This window comes from Podarcis muralis, chromosome 2 (genome assembly GCF_964188315.1).
Source record: "Podarcis muralis chromosome 2, rPodMur119.hap1.1, whole genome shotgun sequence".
Lineage (NCBI taxonomy): Eukaryota > Metazoa > Chordata > Lepidosauria > Squamata > Lacertidae > Podarcis > Podarcis muralis.
The window spans coordinates 52,005,796-52,025,138 of NC_135656.1; the positions used below are offsets into that span (position 1 = coordinate 52,005,796).

The following is a 19,343-nucleotide window of genomic DNA, read 5'->3' on the forward strand; positions in this document are numbered from 1 at the left end:
ATGGCTTACTATCAAGAAAAAGTTATTTGTTTGCACTAATCAAGCCTTAAACTTGGAAGCGTAATGCAGAACTAATTCCTTTTAACTAACTAATCAACATGTTTCATTCATAAGTTGGGATTTATCAATATAGCACATGAAAGGAGAGAACATATTATTATTTCAATTTAGATAATATGCAAAAAGCACTGTGTTTGTAATGACCTGCTTTCACTGAATATAATCAAGCTGCAAAGCTCTATTACAGGCTGGAAATAGCAGCAGCTTACTTTAATGAGATTGCTGGCTCTGGGCCCCAGCTGTTCTGTGCAGGGCTGTCCCCTTGCTCTATGACCTACCAATATGTGCTGTCACCAGTAATGAGACAGACCTGGTTCCCTAACATGGGGGGAGAAAACTACTAAGCATGTGCTCTTTCTACCATCCCAGCAGACACCCCAGATTCTTTTTCTCCCCAATGAAGGGAAAAGTGGAATATTAAACATGCAACCACTCTCTTCCACAAGCCGGCCTTTGTTGCCTGAAATAAACCCTGCAAGCCAGAAGATTCAGATTCTTAAGCCTAAGATTTTCATTTTGCTGCTCCAAAGTGCATTTAAGAATTGCTACTTACTGGGTATTATGTGCCGTTATATGCCAATAGGGCACAGTTCAATATGACTTTGTCCCCAAAGGCTCCTGAACCCTCTGGTATTTTGTAGTGTATGGCAAAACGTGTGATTATACACATTTTAGAGTGGGGTGTGAATTCTATGGATTTTGTGGGTTTATGATAGATCAAAAGCTGCAATGGAAATGTGCCAGGAGTTGAAAAATCTGCACCTGATCTGCATAAAACACAGCAGATTGCAGATGCTCTGGTTGTTAATACAGAGAATACAGCCTAGAGACTACCAGTCCCATCAAGCAATTATCCATCTTCATCAGAGAAGCCGCCTCAGTATGATCAAGAGAGAATCTAGGATTTTCAGGCATGTAGCCTCTGAATGCTCCAGCGTTGAAATCTGACATTAGAGACTCTTTAAATGCTTTGTTGTAAAACATCGAGATAAACAGGCCGTAATGTATATGCAACTCACAAAACCTTCATGCCTATGTTACATTGGGGTGCATTCTGAAAAAAAAAACTAATGCAACACTATTTTAGTTTGCTGTTTCATTTGCTTTGTATCTGCAGAAAGTTGTACCCTCCCACCACACACTTAGTTGCAAGCTTATATCCACTTACTTGGGAGTAAGTGCCATTTAACTCAACACAGCTTACCTCTGTGAGTAGACATACAGTGCTGGACATCACTGGTACATAAGATCAAAACAGTAATCTGTAGTTTTATCCCAGATATATTTGCTAAGGCTGATTGGGATAGGAAGCTTCCATGGAATTAATTGCCAGACTTTATGTACATCGATGTGAGTACCACCACTCTTAAAATGCTACCTATTTCTGGGTGTAAATTATTTATGCATTTGTTATATATTACATGAGCTGTTAAACCTGGGGCATTTTTGCCGCGTCAGGCCATTCTCAAGAAGCACATTACATACAATGAATCTCTTCCACTACATTAAAGAATGGGCAAATACAACTGCATGTGATACCATTCATTAATATTACATAATTACTACATCTGAAATAGTTCTTTGGGCACTGATGTCTTTAAAAGAGAGGGGGGAGGGAGGGAGGAAGGGAGAGAAAGAGACTGAAGGCTGCAAGGCAGTGAATTCTATTAAACGCTTGTTTAACATATGAGGGTATATAAATACATAGTACCTTAATGCAATCATAGAAAAATAGCAAAGATGGCTTTATTAAATGATGCTATTAGCACATATAATGTGCCCTATGCAGAATTTAAATGGTTTACTGAGCTTATAGAACAAGTCTTTGCTGTTGCAGTGGATGATCACAGACACAACATAATGCAGGAATCCAGATCTGCAATTCCAGTTTGCCTCAGACAAAAGGCTGTGAGTGTTTAAGAGAGATCACTTATAGCGTTGCTGTGGTCTAAGGCGGCAATCCTACACACCCATTCATAAACACCCACAGACACTTAGCTAGGAGGTAGATCACCATGAACAAAATGGGATGGCCCCCACCAACCAGCAAGTAAAACATGCATAGGACTGCACTGGAAAATATGCAATTTGGAAACAAAAGATTTTCCTTAAATTTGGTCTATTCTATATTAGCTACTGCTTGGTTGCCTGGAGATAACTCAATCAGAGATAGCTGAGGGAGGAGAAAGTGAATGATGCTGAGTCTTTTCTTCTGTCAGATGTCCTTTCTACCATTGTACACAAAGACTACTTGTCATACGTAGCATATTAGAGATGTCACTCAGAAATATGAATGATGAACATAGTGGCCTCCCAGCCCAAGCTGCACTTGACCACCCAAAAAATGGCTACAGAGTTTCAGCCACCAAATAACGACTACTTCAAACATTGGAAACTTCAAATATAGAAAACTGATTTGGTCTACAAAAGAAATGGATGCTTAGTCTATACAAACAGATGCCCCCACTCCAATATGGCACTCCTTTATTTCTAGGCTAAGAAGATTGGATCCTTTCATATTTGTAGAATAGGAGGCTGTATTTTAAAACAAATAAAATGATAAAATCAGCAAAACAAAACACAGTTAAAGAAGCATATGTGGCCACTATCAGCACTGAGAAGTCATGTGGTTGTTTTATCTGCACTATGCTGACTGACAAGGCCAAGGGCTCGGCTTTCCTCAAGCCAGATGATACTCTGACAGTTGTAATCCACAAAGGTAACTCAAGTCGCCTTCCCCCTGGCTTGAAAGGAAAGGCGCCTTTTGAGAGACCATCTTTATTCAAAGAGTCTCCATCTTGAGGGGAGATGATATTAGAGGTTTATGGTGGAAGTGGTATGGCTGTTAACAGAGCACTAGCAGTCATGGATATTGTAACAGAGGTCTGAGAAAGGCCTAGGTAGCAAATATATCTGCAAGGTAGATTTTTGAGGACATATTTTATAAATTATTTTGTTTTCGGCCTTCTGAAGCAACATAGTCATGGCTGTGTTTGCAAGGAAAAAACCCTTGTCTTGCATTGACACCAGGTGGCTCCTGGCAGTAGCCATGTGTCCTAGGTCCTGAGCCCAAGTCTAGTTTGTCAGGTCAGGGGGTTAAGGTGCTGGGCATTTTTATGGGGAAATACATTGAATGGAGTGTGCTATGTAACTTAAGTAAGGAAGGTAGTTGGTGCAGCATAAAACAGGATTCTGACAAAACCTGCTGTTGTGCAACATTCCAAAGAGAACCGAAAAAGGATTTTACTTTAAGTCTCTAAGTTTGGAGACAACAAGCTTCAGCAATTAAATTTGATTATAGTGGAAACTAAGTTATGACTGTGAAATGACTAAAGTTTAGAGTAATGTTTTTATTTTTAGGATCGATGGAAAAGGGAGTTAATGACAAGTACCCTAAATCTAAAATATAATTAGATGAATGTACAAAAACGCATGAAACAAGGTATCAATTTGCTGTTATTTTTCTTTATTGTAAAGGATGCAGGGGGTGGAGGATGTGGGGAAGTCCAGTGGATCATGAAAAATTGTTTGTAAAATGTGAACTTTTTTCTTTTATAATCTTCTTTTTTCTTCTTTGTAAAGTCGCTTTTGTTGAATCATTGATGATGTATCTGACCTTGGAAAAAAGCAATAAAAAATATTATTAAAAAAAATATTAAAAAAAATAAAAAATAAGAAAACCTGCCAATAGCATGTTAGGCCCTGTCGCGAGGCAACTTCACTGGGCATTTTTGCACTGCAAACAGGTAAGTGTAGACACAGTCCTGAAGTGTCTTCCTGTGAAGATATCCTGATATGTGGGAGGTTACCACAGCATGTACACACAGTGAACTATGCGCATTTGTTAACGGCAAGGGATGGTTATAGCATTTCCTACGTAGAAGTGAATCCCATATAAGAATGTAGTTATGTATTATATGAACCTGAGAGCTCTAAGGCAGCATTCTGGCAGGAAAGAGGAAGTCGGGTGGCTGAAACCAGTCCCAAACTTGACCCAGGAGCAGAGGGAGCAGCCTTATACTAAGACAGAAAATTGCTCCATCTAACCTAGTTTCACTATGTTAACAAGCCATGGCTCTTCGTGGTCTTAGATGGAGGTCTTTCATATTTCCTGCTACCTGGTCAGGTTTTGCAACAATCTCAACCATAGAGATTTCAGCAGAAATTGATAAATGGACCCTTATTGGCATTCTTCCCATTCACCTTGGAGAACAAGGTGGAAAACTGTAAAGATCTATCTCAACTCCAAAGTTCTCTTTAGCCCTTTCTCTCTGTTACTGCCTTGTGTCCGCACACAACTTCATTGGACAGGTGTGGATACATCCACTCCCCATTCTCAATAACGCCTACATCTGTTTTCAAACAGAGACATGTGGAGCAATGCAAAATCAATCGGCAATGAGCTTTTATTTTCGGAATGAAACCACTTGGTCAAGAAGTGATTTTCAGGGGAGAAAGATACATCTAGTGAACACTGGATGAACACAGCTGCAACAGTGAACATGGAGCATGTGCACAATTTCCTACAAGAAACCGATAGCTATGTATGAAATTTGTCATGTATAAAAACGGCACTCAAAGTTTTGCTTGGAGGTTTGCATCAGAGGGGAGAAAATACAAATACAGAAAAGATGTTAACACTGTTAAATGAATATTGAATAACTGAATATTCATAGCGGACACTGCATTTCCCCAGGTACATGATCCATCTTTTTCACTGCCGTGCTTTGAAAAACATGGAATATCTGGTTTGAATAAACATTCAAGAATTGGCTCTAGCATTCCTGGCAAGAAAATGGGGTTTGTGTGCAAGGAATGCATGAACATCTACATGCACACTTTATTTGTGTGATTTTTCTAACAGAATTATTACAGAATATTTGTGGAATAGTTTGAGGGATTTTGTGATATGTATACAGGTGTTGGTGGGAACAGAGAATAAAAGAAGGGAAGTTGAAGTGGGCTGGAGCAGATAGGAATGACGAGAAGTGGAACAGGGTAGTACGTCATGGGGGATAAAGATGCATCTGGCACAGTGTCAAGGTACAAAGGTTTGCTCCAGTTTTGCAAAGTCACTTTGCATAATAGAACTCTGGTTTACTAATCTTCCTGGCATATTGCAATATGCATCTACACTTGCAAGCTCTTTGGGATGGGCTGAGAAAAGGCTTTAAGGATTATTGGTTGTGGTTGTGGATTTTTTTTTTCCTTTTGCAGTTGTCATGCAAACAGCTTCTCCTCCTCGTCTTCCTCTCAGTAGTATTCAAGGGCTACTGATTTCTGCACTAAGCACACAAACACATCAACAATCGAATCTGAAAGCAGAAAATCCAAATGCCCGCGTTTTGTGTTACTAAATTTAGTCTAGTTACAATATCTGGGGATTTGCACAGTACTGCTGCTATATTCTTCCCCAAATGATGAGTGGTTCCAGGGGGCAATGCTACAAGGTTTAGCTTCCATTGGAAGTTTCCACTGGAAACTTATGGCACAATTGTAATATCTGCCTTGTTTATACAGTAGATGCACAAGCACAGTATAAGCGGAGGTGAGCAGGCATTCCAACAGCAGGCAGCAAATGCAGTACCCCATGCATCAGATTTCCAGAGAGCAGTTGTTGTATCTTTTTCTCTAAGAGTTTACCACAGTTTAATCAATTTTAGCAAAAAGTTCAGTGATCTCTCTTCACCAAATCTGCAGTTCAGTCCTACAAGTGCCTAGAAGTAAGGGCCACTGAGTTCAGCCTCAGACACTTTAGCCATAGTGATAGATCAGTCAAAGTAATCAAAATGACAAAAATGCATAAGAATGCAAGGTGTTTGGTTTTTTTAAAGCAGTGGCTAAGATGGTGTAACAGAAGTTATGAAATGAGCAAAGGAGTTGTGAACTTTCCATTTGGATTGGCATGTGAAGGAGGATGGAGAATTGTAGGAGATACAGGTGGCCTTGGGGAGACTAAACACACACTGAGATTCACACCCATCCAATATTGCACTTCCCTGCTGTCACTTGTGACTTATCTTCTGAAAATATGGTGAAAAAGAGACGTAAAAGCCGAATCAAAATATGATTTACTACTTATGCGGCGGTATTTAGTAAGGACACTTCCAGTTTGTCAATTATTTTCGGGTGGGATTCAATCACATACCAGCAAATTCAGATTGCACTAATAGAGTAGTGTGCAGTAAATCCTCTTCCTCAAAAGACTGGACTTTTTGCAATAAGGAAAGTGATGGGAAAATGCACTGGATGTGGGATTACATCTGCTTGGACATCACTGCGAGCAAATCAGAATGAATGCTCATCAAATAGCCAATGTCACCTAATCTTTCCACAAACAAATCAAGCTGAATGCTCAACAAACGGGTCATCTGGAAGCACCCTGTACCTTTGAAAATTGAACAGTAATAAATTGCATATTGTTGGTGAAGCAGGGGGGTGCAGGAGCAGGTCAAGGATTTTAGGGTAAGCAAGTGCTACTGCTAGTGCAAAATGGCTGCTTGTAAAACATGCTATAGATGTGGAATGCTATGAGTGATCGGTATGATGCCTTATATTTACTTTTATCTTATGCTTTTAAAGAACCTTTAGAGTTGCTTTTGCTGGATAACAGCGGGTCCTGCCATTGATGGCAACAGTTTACAGCCTAAGCCAGCAAATGTTTTCTTGAAAGTAAATCTCAATGAGGTCAATGGCATTTACTCTGAAGTAATTGTGCATAGGATAGCAGTGCAAGGATCCTTGTTGTAGGAAAAGCAAGAGTGTGCTGCAGTCTGGTTTTTACCATTTTTAGAAACCAGAACATATGAGAATTACTTTCTTACACAAAACTCCTACACAACATACTGCTTGGAACTCGGCTTTCTGCTGCAACAAGAGGATGAAAACTCCATTGTATATTTGTTAATTTTAGTGTGCAAGTCTTGCTCCTTTATGTAAGAACTGTTATTTAAATAAATCTGAATGTATTGCCACTTTTTGAATATGGGAATTATTTCTGGGCGAAAAATACCAGGTCATAAAATGCAGTGAGATGAATAAATTTGGTACCAGAATATTTGGTTTTTGAATCTCCAAAAATGGAAAACTTTTTCAGAATTGCTTGAAGATCATGTGTTTAATTTTATCTTTTGCATATACACAACGTTTAAATTTGCAATTTATATGGGGGGGGGGGAATCCACTGCTCTACTTATTCAGTGCAGCTTACATACAAATAACAGCATAGGAAGCTGTAGGTCAGACTATTTGGCCCACTATTGGCAAGTATTAGCTTTGTAGGTACGATTGCAGGCAGAACTCTGGACCATCATCGGCTGTTTGGTCCTTTGGAGATAAGAGATTGAACTTGGAACCTACAGCATGCAAAACATAAATTATACCACTTAAAGTCCCTGCTGCCCTTAGAACTGCAACCTTAAATGCTCCACTTTGTTTATGCAGTGCAAAGAGGAGATCCCTGCTCTCAACGTTTTTATTTTTGTCATTATAATCAGGGTGACAGCACTGGCATAGCATAGCCAGGATTTATGGGGGGAGGGAGGATCAATGTTTTGGGGGCAGAACTGAGCTATCTTTGATGTGTTTGGTCAGTTAGTTAAGCATTTTTATTTATTTACTTTAGGGGGGGGGCGCTGCCCACTTTGCCCACCCTTCACTACACCCAGGGGTGGCAGCTTCCTTGTGGCCTACTAAATGCTCATCATTGAAGACGTTTCTAATTTCTCTTAAGGCTAGGATTACTGTCCATGCAGTCAGAGGTAGCGTGTAAAGTCACATTTCTTTGCACTCAACCTCCCTTGAGTGACAACGACATACTTCGTCCTTGTGATCGGGTCAGGGGGATCCATCCATGCACCTCACTCAACAGGAGCACTGGCTAGCGATGCCTTAGTCAAATGTGTTTTTGCCCCCTTTACATTCCCCCGATGGCTTCCCTTGGTGAGCCACCCTCCCCCTCCCGCACCTTAGCTGTCTGCACTAGGAGGGGTCCCTACTCTCTTCTTCCGAGCAGATGGTGCCTTGGCTGAGATCGGTCCCTCACTCCCTGCCCCGAGGGCTGCCAGGAGCCGGCTCCTCCTCTCTCTGGGCTAGCAGGTGTGTCTCCCGGCAACCCTCGGAGGGGCTTGCCACGGAGGCCATGCTCCCCCGCCACCTCCTCGGTCCCACTGGTCTCTTTCGCAAGAGCCAGTAGGTAAGGCACGAGCTGCCCTTTCAAGGGTCTCTTCCCTCCCCCTCCCCCCCTCCTTTCCACTTTCATGCTGCCGTTCCTGCTTCCTCCTTTCTTTCGGGTCAGAAGGAGGGTTTCTCCCGCTAGCTCTCCTAACGACAAGGTAGCATTGCCCTCCAACTCCTCCGAGGGGAGGAGAGGAGCAGAGGCAAGGCTTGTACCCCCAAAAGAGACGGCCCTCGTCTCCTCTTCCTGCCACCTTCAGGCTGCCTCCCCCCTCCCCATCTTGCAACCCCAGCCTAGTGGTGGGCGCTCTCTCCCGGCTCCCTTTTGCGGATCCCAGCCCCGCCGCCTTCCTGCTTGCATCCGGGGTTGCCGGCGCTGCAGATGCGCTCAGGGGCAGAAGCAGCCTCGGTTTTCTGCCAGATCCGGCGAGGAGGGCGCAGCCCGGCCCTGCGGTTGGCAAGAGCCACGTATAAGTTTGAAAGTCATGCCGCCCGTCGCCATGGCTAATCTTTGATCACCCTAACGCACCGACAAAGGCGTGCTGGCATTTAAAGGAACCCTGGCCCTCGCAAGTTTCAAGCCGTCTGTTCAGCGACAGCACAGAGAGGCGTTAATCCTGGATAGGATTCATAAGTAAATTGTTAAGCTGCCAACGGCGATTTCCGTCTTTGGTACGTATGTGTAAACATGTGCCTTTTCGTGTTGCGGAGACATGCGGGGGGCATGAGAGGTCGGTCCATAAGGGAATGTTTGGTTAGCTGAAAAGTACGGTTATCACCAAGTGGGACCAAACACAGCCACACAGCAAAGGAGGTGCCCTTTGGTTTTCTGTTGATGCAACATCCATAAGGACATAATTGGGTCTGGCCTGTTCTGTGGGTTCACAGAGCGCTCGCTGGTGCCTAGCCAAATCCTTTCTGTCTCATTTGGTTTGCACCTTCTTGCAGTAAAAATTGGCACCTGGAAGACATCGACAGTCTCTCCCCCCAACGAGTCATTTCTTCTTCGCCCTTTCTGCACTCTCCCCAAAGTCCCCGCAGGAGAGGAAGCTTAGTATTTCCAGCAAAATGGTTTTTATCGAGGTATTCGCAAGATCTTTGCAGTTTAAACTTCCTCATTGCCTCGAGCAGAGGCCGAAGGAGGAGAAACACGAACTGTCATGGAAGGCGAAACGTACAACATGCTCCTGTGGGGTGACCTGAAATGAAAACTGTTCTTTAAAAAAGCATTAAAAAAACATTTTCTGCCTGTCTCAGGACTTCAACTAGGGTCAACCTCTCTCTTAACTTCGATACAGAGTTCTTCGAATACGTGGTCGCCTATATATTTTTAAGCGACCTATTCGAATAACTACTCTGCCTCTATATGTGCTGGAAATTAAACCTGCACCTGTCTCTTTCTCACTCTCACACATACTTAATACATATATAAAGATATATAAATGCATATGTGTGTGTGAGATGCAGCTTTAATTTCCACCACATAAAACAAGCCAATCTTCAGTGAGCCCTTTAACCAATGATAAAACCTTAACATCTGCCATATTCAAAAATGGCTGTTTAAGCGAGGCCAACTATAATTTCACCTGTCACGGGAGTTTCCCCGACCTAAACCAACATGTCCGCCTTGGTTCACTCTGAGGAAAAGAAAACTGCCCAAAGCAAAGATGGCCGCCGCGCCGAACAATTTCTGCCCTCATCCAAGAGGGCTGCCGACTCCCGCAGTCCTTCTGGCTTAGGGAGAAGCGGCCTAGCGGCTGAGGAGAGGGAGGGGCGTGGCTGCTGCCAGAGAAGGGAGAGAGAGGGAGACCGGGGGGGGGGGAGAGGCGTGGCTTCTCTGAACCGGAAGTGCCGCGCTGCCTGTCTCCAGCTGGTTGTCATTTCGATCGGAGGCTCGGTCCTGTGGAGACGACGACGACGACGGTGGCGGCGGCGGCGGCTGAGGCGGCCGGGCCGGAGTGGCGAACCGGCGGATCGACAGAGTAGCCCAGCGCCTCGTGACTAAACAGGAGCCCCCCCCCCCCGTCCTCCCGCCCGAGAAACAGTTGTGTTACATGAGGGGAAAAGAACGACGCCGGGAGGAGCCGAGGCGGAGGAGAAGCAGCCGCAGCCTCAGCAGCAGCCGCCGCAGCCCCGGAGCATCAGCAGAGGGAGGAAAGGCAGGACCCCTGGGAGCCGCCACCGCCGCCTCCCTCGCCTCCTCCTCCTCCAACCTCCGAAGCCAGGCTTGATATCGCCCCTCCCTGCTCTTTCGCCACCCAGCGATCCTCGTGACCCTCCCTCCCTTGAGAAACCGGCTCCCATGGGGGAGAGAGGAGCACGGCCCCCCGCCAGCGCCATCCCCTCCCCGCCGGAGACTGCGCCCCTCCTGAGGTAAAAGTCCTTCTGCGGGGGTGGGGGTGAAATCCCTGCTCCGTTTCATTCTCTCCCCCCCCCCTTTCCGAGGGAGCAAGGGCGGCATCAGCCCTATATTTCTCTCCTCACCTTCCCCCACCTTCGAAAGAGGTTCGTCTCTCTTCTCTCCAACCCTCCCCACCCCACCCCCCGCTTTCTAAATATTCTCAGTCCAAGGATCTGAGCCCGATCTCCCCCCCCCCCCCGCTGTCGCACAATAAATTATTCTGCTGATGGCTTTAAAATGCCTAAACCCTGCTTGCCAGATATACTTATTTCAACCCCCCCGCCCCCCCCTCCAAACACTTGACTGCTGATTTTTCTGAGGTGAAAATTTTCCTCTGCAGGCAGCCAGGATTCATCTGAAGGACACACAAATATCGGATCATAATAGGAAGCGAGCTCGGAAAAGCAGCAACCAGGAACCCACCCAACCAGCGGCAGCAACAACAAGAATCCACCCTCCTCCTGCACAACTCAGTCCGTACACATACACACAACACGCAGTGAATGCAGATATCTAGAGATTAAAACAGGAACAAATCCTCGCACCCTCCCCTGCTTTATATGGAAAGGACTTGTCAGAAGGGCATCCGCATAGAGCATATTATACATATAGTCCTACAAGGCAAAGGCAGTAGCAGCACGGGTTGGGGGGGTGGGGAAAGCTCTCCTGTACAACTTGCTCCACCATTGAAATCTTGAGGTAAAAATTTCAGATTTTTAGCAGCAAAGACTGTTAGAATAGAACACAGATATATATTAGATTATATAGAATTTATTAAATTATTCCAGATTTAAATATATTTTTGGAGCTGTGAAGGAGTGAGGAGCACCAGATGTCATGGTATTGTTTCCACTAACGTGTACATGGGCAGGTTGAAGCGGCTGTTAAGGCAAAAAAGTTTTTTAAAAATCTTTTTTAAAAAGAATTCCCAGGAGCTTTCTTTCATCCCCACTTCATTCTTGTGCATTTCCTTTTAGAAAAAAAGGAAACCTCTTATTTTGTTAACCAAAGATTTACTTTCTATTCCTTCTGGATATTTGAAGGAAGTGAACACAAGTCTATCCATGTCAATATTTTAAGTGATCTCATTAATAAGATTCCAGGAATAATATCCAAATCAGATATCTCAAGTGGGTAGGTGGGAAAGAAGGGGGAGGTGAAAGATCTGTAGTGATTTTCAATTATCTTGCTTTAGTAGAAGAACAAAAACATTTTAAAGTTTTGTTTTGTTTTTTCTTTCCAGGCGGAATTAAAATCCTAAATAAAATAAATGGGGGATTACGGGTTTGGCGTGTTAGTGCAAAACAACACCGGGAATAAGTCAGCTTTTCCAGTCAGATTTCATCCACATCTGCAGCCTCCGCACCACCATCAAAATGCAACCCCCAGCCCCGCTGCTTTTATAAATAACACAGCTGCCAATGGCAGTAGTGCTGGGTCAGCTTGGCTCTTTCCTGCTCCAGCTGCCCATAACATTCAGGATGAGATTCTGGGGTCTGAAAAATCTAAAACTCAGCAACAGGAAAAGCAAGACTCCCTAGAAAAACAGCAGCTTTCCCCTAGTCAAAGTCAGGAAGCAGGCATGCTGCCTGAATCAGAGAAATCTAAATCTGAAGAAAACCAGGGGGATAATTCTTCCGAGAACGGCAATGGGAAGGAGAAAATAAGAATAGAATCGCCAGTGTTAACAGGATTTGATTATCAAGAGGCTACAGGGCTGGGTACTTCAAGCCAGCCCTTGACATCTACAGCATCTTCTCTGACTGGTTTCAGTAACTGGTCAGCAGCTATAGCTCCTTCTTCTTCAACAATAATCAATGAAGATGCGAGTTTCTTCCATCAGGGAGGGGTTCCTCCTGCTTCAGCTAATAATGGTGCTCTGCTGTTTCAGAATTTTCCACATCATGTCAGTCCTGGCTTTGGGGGTAGTTTTTCCCCTCAGATTGGACCCCTCTCTCAGCACCACCCTCATCACCCCCATTTTCAGCATCATCACAATCAGCATCAACAACAGAGAAGGTCTCCTGCAAGCCCTCATCCACCTCCATTTACGCATAGAAATGCTGCTTTTAATCAACTGCCTCATCTTGCTAATAATCTTAACAAACCACCTTCTCCATGGAGCAGCTACCAAAGCCCATCACCTACACCGTCTTCTTCATGGAGTCCCGGTGGCGGTGGTGGATATGGTGGGTGGGGAGGGTCCCAAGGGCGAGACCACCGCAGGGGACTGAATGGAGGAATCACACCCCTGAACTCCATCTCACCCCTGAAGAAGAATTTCCCAAGTAATCATATCCAGTTGCAGAAGTATGCACGGCCCAGCTCCGCTTTTGCTCCAAAATCTTGGATGGAAGACAGTTTGAACAGAGCTGACAATATCTTTCCCTTTCAGGTGAGATTATTCTACTAATACTAAATAGAATATTCATAAATGTGTTAAATGGTTGCAGAAATAGCAAGACTCTGTTGTTTTTGCATGGTTTCTATTATTAGAGCTGAGGACTTAATTTTAAAAATACACCTCTTGTGTATAGTTTATCCTTTGACATTTCAGGCTTCATGATTGCTCATCTCTGAATCATGAATGTTCCGTATAGTGTTTGTCAGAGAAGTAACTATAGCCTAAGAGTGCATCTGTTATATAGGTAGTTTGCTGTCAAGTTAATGCACCTGATCAATAAAACAGTTGCAAGAGTGATTATTGAAATAATTCTTTTGTGGGGTGGATAAGTCCTAAAAAAACTGAGCAGCTGAAATGGAACCCCCCCCCTTTTTTTTACCATATGGCAATAGCATTATGTTTTCAGTACACAAGTATTGGATCCTAAAACTGGACTATCGGAAAATATGCCTATGGCTTTGTGAAATTTCTCCGTTCAATAGGAATGCATCTGTTAAAAAAATAATAGTCCACTGGGATTTACAGTTTTCTTACAAAATGTTGAGCTGATCTCCTCCAGCAAGGGCAATAGATTTTGGTAGATTATAAGTCATTACTAAAAATAGATATAGACTCGCTTCAGACATTGGCCTATGCTGTTCAAATGAGGCCATATGTTATCAGGAAAGAGGCTGTGTGCTTAAAATGTATTGGGAATTTGTCTCCAGTTTCTGAAGGTTAATTACTATTAAAAACAGCCAGCCATGTAATCAGTGAAAATCTGGACAATGGCACTTTTATTTTTTATTTTGGAATTTGTGATTAAGCTTGATGGGTTTAATTTTTTTTATAAAGAGGATTTTGAAACCTAAGGATTCATGGGTAGTGTGTGAAAAAGCAAAGATTGCAAAATTTTTGTTGCATTTCTAGGCATGGTATAAGCAAAAAACATGGTGTGACCTAGTTTTGTTGTAATTTGGGATAGGAAAACCAGTAGATCAGAAGAAACCTATACTTGACTTAAATACAGTCTTAAAGATCTAAATATATTTTATAATCTAGTTATACTGCACAGAGAAGTGGAAGTTCTTGTATTGCATGCAGTTCTCTGGTAAAAGTACTATCATTAATGAGACTTTTTAGTTCATGCTGTATAGCCAGAAGTCTTGGAATAATTTTTCAGACTGGAAGTGTATAAAAGGCTCGTGTAGAAGATCAAATTTAACCTTGGAAACCATTAGCACTAGCACTGTCACTGCAGCAAGCTCTGACTTCCTGTTTAATTCATTCTGTACCGTGACAACGTAGCTACACTGTGACAGAATAAGACCGTGTCCTTACTCCTGTAGTTAAGGCCTCAAATCTATGAATGTCAGAGATGGAAATTTTCTGTTGGTGTACTGGCACACCATTTTTGGGGCTATGGTCTGTATCTTGACAAATGCTTTTCTTATATCGTATTGTGGTCAAAAATAATTTGTGGCAGTAGGTTGTTGTCTGTTTACTTAAGCAGTAAACAGAAGGCCATGGCAAGACCAAGTCTGATGTTTTCTTGTGCCTAGCAAAAGAAAGGTATTTTAATGAATTGGTTTCCAGTTTGTCACTGGTTGAGTTCTGTGATGAGCAAGACAAGAGCAGGACTTCAAAAGAAGAACCTAGCACTCAAGCAAATCCTCTTATGAATTTTAAAATAATCTTGGACATTTACCTTTTCTAGTATAAAATCCATAATGCTTTTTTTCTTTGCACAAATAACTAAAAAATAAATGTGTTGGCCCTCATTGTTCAAGTAAGCATGCAAGGTATATGCAATTCAAAACAAAATGTGCAATATAAAGTGTGTTTGCAAAGCTTTACATAAATGAAAGGCCCTAAATGCATCAAATCAGGGCTGTCTCTGGACCTATAATTGCCAGAATCTTCTTGGGCCCATGTTTAGTATCACTACACACAAACTATCTTGGCAGCTATAACAAAATGGCTTAAATAGATGGCAGTGTTACTTGATCGTGACTAACCCATTCACTGGGTGACCTCTTGCTATTTTAACATATCCATACACAAGTAGCTTCCTAATATAAGTCAGCTCTTCTATAAAGAGGGGTTTTGCAATGTTTATATAAATATAATAAGTGCAGAATCTCTTTTTAGTCTCATCTGAATGCCTTTTGAAATACAAAATCCATGTCCTTGAGGGATTTTCTCTTATAGCGAAAGATCCTCTGTTAGAAGTACAGAGCTGGCTTTCTTTCTGAAGGGTGTTGGCTTAAATGTTTATGTAGATATTTTACAGGAATATAGTTTAATTATATATATTCACCTATGCTGCAGTTCATTATGACATTATGTATAAATCTAGGGTACTGTAAACAGGAGGATGGTAACTGGCTGTTAACATGCACTCTGGATAATAGTCCAGTGGTCAGAGTGTTAGACTCGGGTCTCTTCATTATAAGCACATAGGCCTAAATTCTTCTGTCACAAATTAGAAATAAGGATCTGATGCTTTAAGGGCACTTGAGAACAAAACAAATTCTACCCACCTTGAACAGTATAGCAGTACATAAGGACCAAGTGCTTGACTGTTGATATTAATGTGATGCCAAAATGTATGTCCGGTGACATAATCCAGTCCTGCCCCTAGTAACAGCTGTTGGCACTGCTGCATCACTGTTTTCCTGGATGGGATGCTGCATTGCTGTATGAGAGTTCCCGTACTGTTCTGCTGGGGAGGAGATCGGAACACAACCAGTTCCACAATGCAGCATTTTTGAACTTTGGAGGGATTCCTCTAAGTGTGAAAGCTCATACAATGTATGCAACTAATTATGATTCTTGGGGATATCCCTGGTTGGATATCGAGGATATCCCTAGTGCCATCTTATTAGGGTAGGACGCCATTATGTCTGCAGCAGTGTAAAGCAACGTTTGGTCTGCTTCAGCTGAAGCGGACCTATAGACTCGGGTTGCAAATAAATGTGCCCAGACACTTTAAAGCAGATATGCAGGTTATTTCTCAGCTATAGGCAATACCAATTCTGCCCTAATGAATAGATACGCAGGCCGGGGGGGCGGGGGCGGGTAGCAGCTGGACGTGGATGGGCTGGCTTTCCTGCTTGTCTATCTGCCCACATGGTGGTGGTTAAAGGTCTGTAAAATAGTGTGAATTGTCCTTCTGTGGTTTCTCAACCAAAAAATACAACATAGAGCAATATGAGCTGTGCTTGTGGCTCACTGTTATCTTAGTTCTGGTCTCTAAAGACACAAAGGGAGAAGAAAGCTGCACACAGAGCCAGTGTAACCTGCAGTGCAGTTTGAATCCAGAAATGCAGCACAGAGCAATAGAGTGAGTACATGTGGCTCTCTCCCTTTTGCCATCAGTCTTTTAAACTATAAAGGGTATGCATGCATTTGACATGCCAGTGCATAGTATTTCTGGCCTGGTAGAATGGGAGATTACTTGTGGCAATGGGAGATTACTTACGTTGTTAGGCCTGCTGCAAATGCTGGAGCTTGGTCTTGCAAAAACACAGTGGTGGATAATAGACAGAAAGGTAAGTGATTGCTCCGTATTTGTTTGTAAGCATGCTGTAAAAGCAAAAACATCATTATGGTTGTAGAAATAACGTCCTGGCTAGAATAATGTTGACTAGATTCTGTAATATGACCTGCTTGCAATTCTCAAAATACAATGCAGCTGTCAATGCAATATACTTTTACTGAGAAAATGTATGCAAAGCACTTTGAATACTTGAAAATGCTAGATAAACTATGTGAGAAAGCAGGATATTATTAATAATATAATACTACATGCCATCTCTTTGCGATATTTCCTTTTTTAAGAAAGGCACACAAGATCATACCATTTAGCAGAAAATGGAGGCTGAGTGATTCAACTAAAGATTAATTTAATTTTCACATTGATTTAAAAACTTTTTAAAATCCTGTGAGTGTAGTGTTAGCTTATTATTCATTGAAGAATAATAAGTTGTTTTTAAATAGAACTTTATCTTGCATAATAAGGCAACTATTTGGACATCTGAGGAGAAAGTTGGCAATGATGCATTATTTTTGTGGATGTTCCACTGAACTAAGTAGAGCTTATTTCTGAGTATAAGATTGCACTCCTGGTGTCTTATTGTCTTTTAAAGATCTCATTGTCTTATTTTCCATTGTGTCACTGTTTGAAGTCAGCAGTATAATAGACTTGATCATAGCAACTGCTTTTTGCTGATGCTCTGCCCTCATGTTTACAAAGATTTTCTTCTGGGTACTTCTTCATAAAAGTGGGACACCTTGCCTGTTTAGCAATAAAGAAAGTTAAGGTTGAGATAGGAAGATATATTATTGATGATAGAAAGAATGCAATTCTATATATTTAGCTTACATTAGAGCAGACTATTGAAATACCTTGAATCTATTAACTGAAAATACATCTGTTAAACATACTCACAGACTTCTTGCTGTTAAGACATTTCAAACAAAAGTTCAGATTCTGATCTTTTCCCTGGGTATCTCCACTGAAATCTGTAGTGCTGCTTTCACACAAGTGGTTTCTCAACAGCTAGCAAAGTGTTGATGGTTTTCTCCTCCTGTGGCTATTTATGATAAAATCTCATAATGTGAATCAAGAGTTGTGAAAACAGATTTAGAATTTTTATCTCATTTGGTCTTAATTTCCCTATCCTTGAATCACTTCCTGGCATCAGGGTTTTCAAGTGGCCTTTATAAGGAAGTTTTGGAATGATTCTCATATTCATGTAAATAAACCAGTTACTCTGATGGACAGCAAGGAGCTAGGAGGACAACAGGGGACAGCATTTGTTTTATACACTTACCAAACAGGCCCAAATTGGATTCAGTGCATTTCACAAACAAAAAACAACTAGCTATACATGTGCAAGATTTACCTAGAACCAGACTGGGAGAACATGAACAAGTCACTCCAACTCATAAAACTCAAAAGTTGTTCAGCAAGAGTCAGACGGTTTTTGCTTAAGCAATAAAGGCTGTTGCAATATTTTCCCTCCCTCTTCTTTAATATAGCCAAAACTTCGGTGCGTTTAAGAACCTCTATTTAAAATCATGTCATTGAAAGAGCTGTAGAAGGAAGGTAGAACACAATGGTAGAGACAAGGTACCAACCATGGCGAGAGGGGCTGAAGCAATCTTTCTGCTCTGTAAAACGAAATATTTATATTCCTTTTGCTCCTCTCCTTGTCCTGCATTTTTCAGAGTGGTAGACATGAGTGAGGAAGAACCACTTATCTAGGATACCCCTTAGGTGATAAGGATTATTTAAATAATGGTTTTTAGATAAGTTTCAGAAATCCAAGACTTGTTTTTAAATTCAGGTGTGTTTATATGCACAGGAGCAGTGCATAAAATATGATGAGTTAACATATGCTTATTCTTTAAACAATGCTTCAATTAAATTGCTTACATCATCAGCAAACATTGTTACTGAAGCCTTAATCTTCAAAGAACTCTCACTTTAAAAGACACACCACAGCCTTTGCTACAAGCAAGTTTGTCACACCCAGACAGGCTTTTGATTCTACAGTGTTTGGCATTCATGTTGGCAATTTATGGATTAGATTGCCTCACCCTGGGAAACACAATATAGAAACATTCAGCAGTAACTATCAGGTGATATGGGTGCAAACTGTGACACATTGTGACCCTTAGTCTGTGTGTATGCATGTTCTACCTAGTAAGAGTAGAATGAAATCGTACAAGCATAGGGACGCCATATGGTGCAAGGGGTTACACAAAAAGTAGATGTCATAATTTTATGTTCTTCTTTCACCACTGAATTTTTATGCAACTGCAGAACCTAGTGCCACTGCTTGAATTACAGGGGTCCAGAATCCTTACTGTATGTGACATCCTAATAGTGACTATTTTAAAAAAACTTTTGGAGACGTTATTTGTCTATTTGGCTAAAAGTGGAGTGGATTTCATTAAGGGCCGCCCAACCCTCCCATCAAATGAGCACTGGAAGGGATCTCCCATTTTAAGTATTGCTGTGCTTGTGGAACACAGATGACGACAGGTTTAGTTTTGAAAGTGCATGCACTCTGCCTGAATCCAGAACAAGATTTCACTGCCTACTGCAGGAAAAATTGCTGAAGTTCTAAAGTTGTGTTTGCACCAAAGCTTCTTGAAAGCAGAGATGTGCCATAATTATTTGTGACTCTTATTTCTAATATGTTCAAGAGTATCACGATGCATGCTCTGTATGCAGCAAACCTCAGGAGTATGAAGTCTTTAATAGTGCTTTCAGGTTTTTTCTCTTTAAAAGAGAGCCTTTCTGTCGTCTGA

At 42.0% G+C, this 19,343-nt stretch overlaps 1 protein-coding gene across 3 annotated transcripts in view; it reads left to right on the forward strand.

The window, feature by feature from the left end:
* The first annotated feature begins 10,088 nt into the window (after positions 1-10,088).
* CPEB4 (cytoplasmic polyadenylation element binding protein 4) overlaps positions 10,089-19,343 on the forward strand; it is a 53,489-nt gene continuing 44,234 nt past the window's right edge. Inside the window, exons 1-3 of one of the 3 annotated variants that reach the window (XM_028717825.2) lie at positions 10,092-10,608; positions 10,977-11,335; positions 11,880-13,031. In XM_028717825.2, coding sequence (XP_028573658.1) covers positions 11,907-13,031 — 1,125 coding nt within the window. In that variant the 5' untranslated portion in view covers positions 10,092-10,608; positions 10,977-11,335; positions 11,880-11,906. Of the gene's footprint in view, positions 10,609-10,976; positions 13,032-19,343 lie in introns of all 3 variants that reach the window. The other 2 variants (XM_077924470.1, XM_028717826.2) reach the window with 2 other exon arrangements.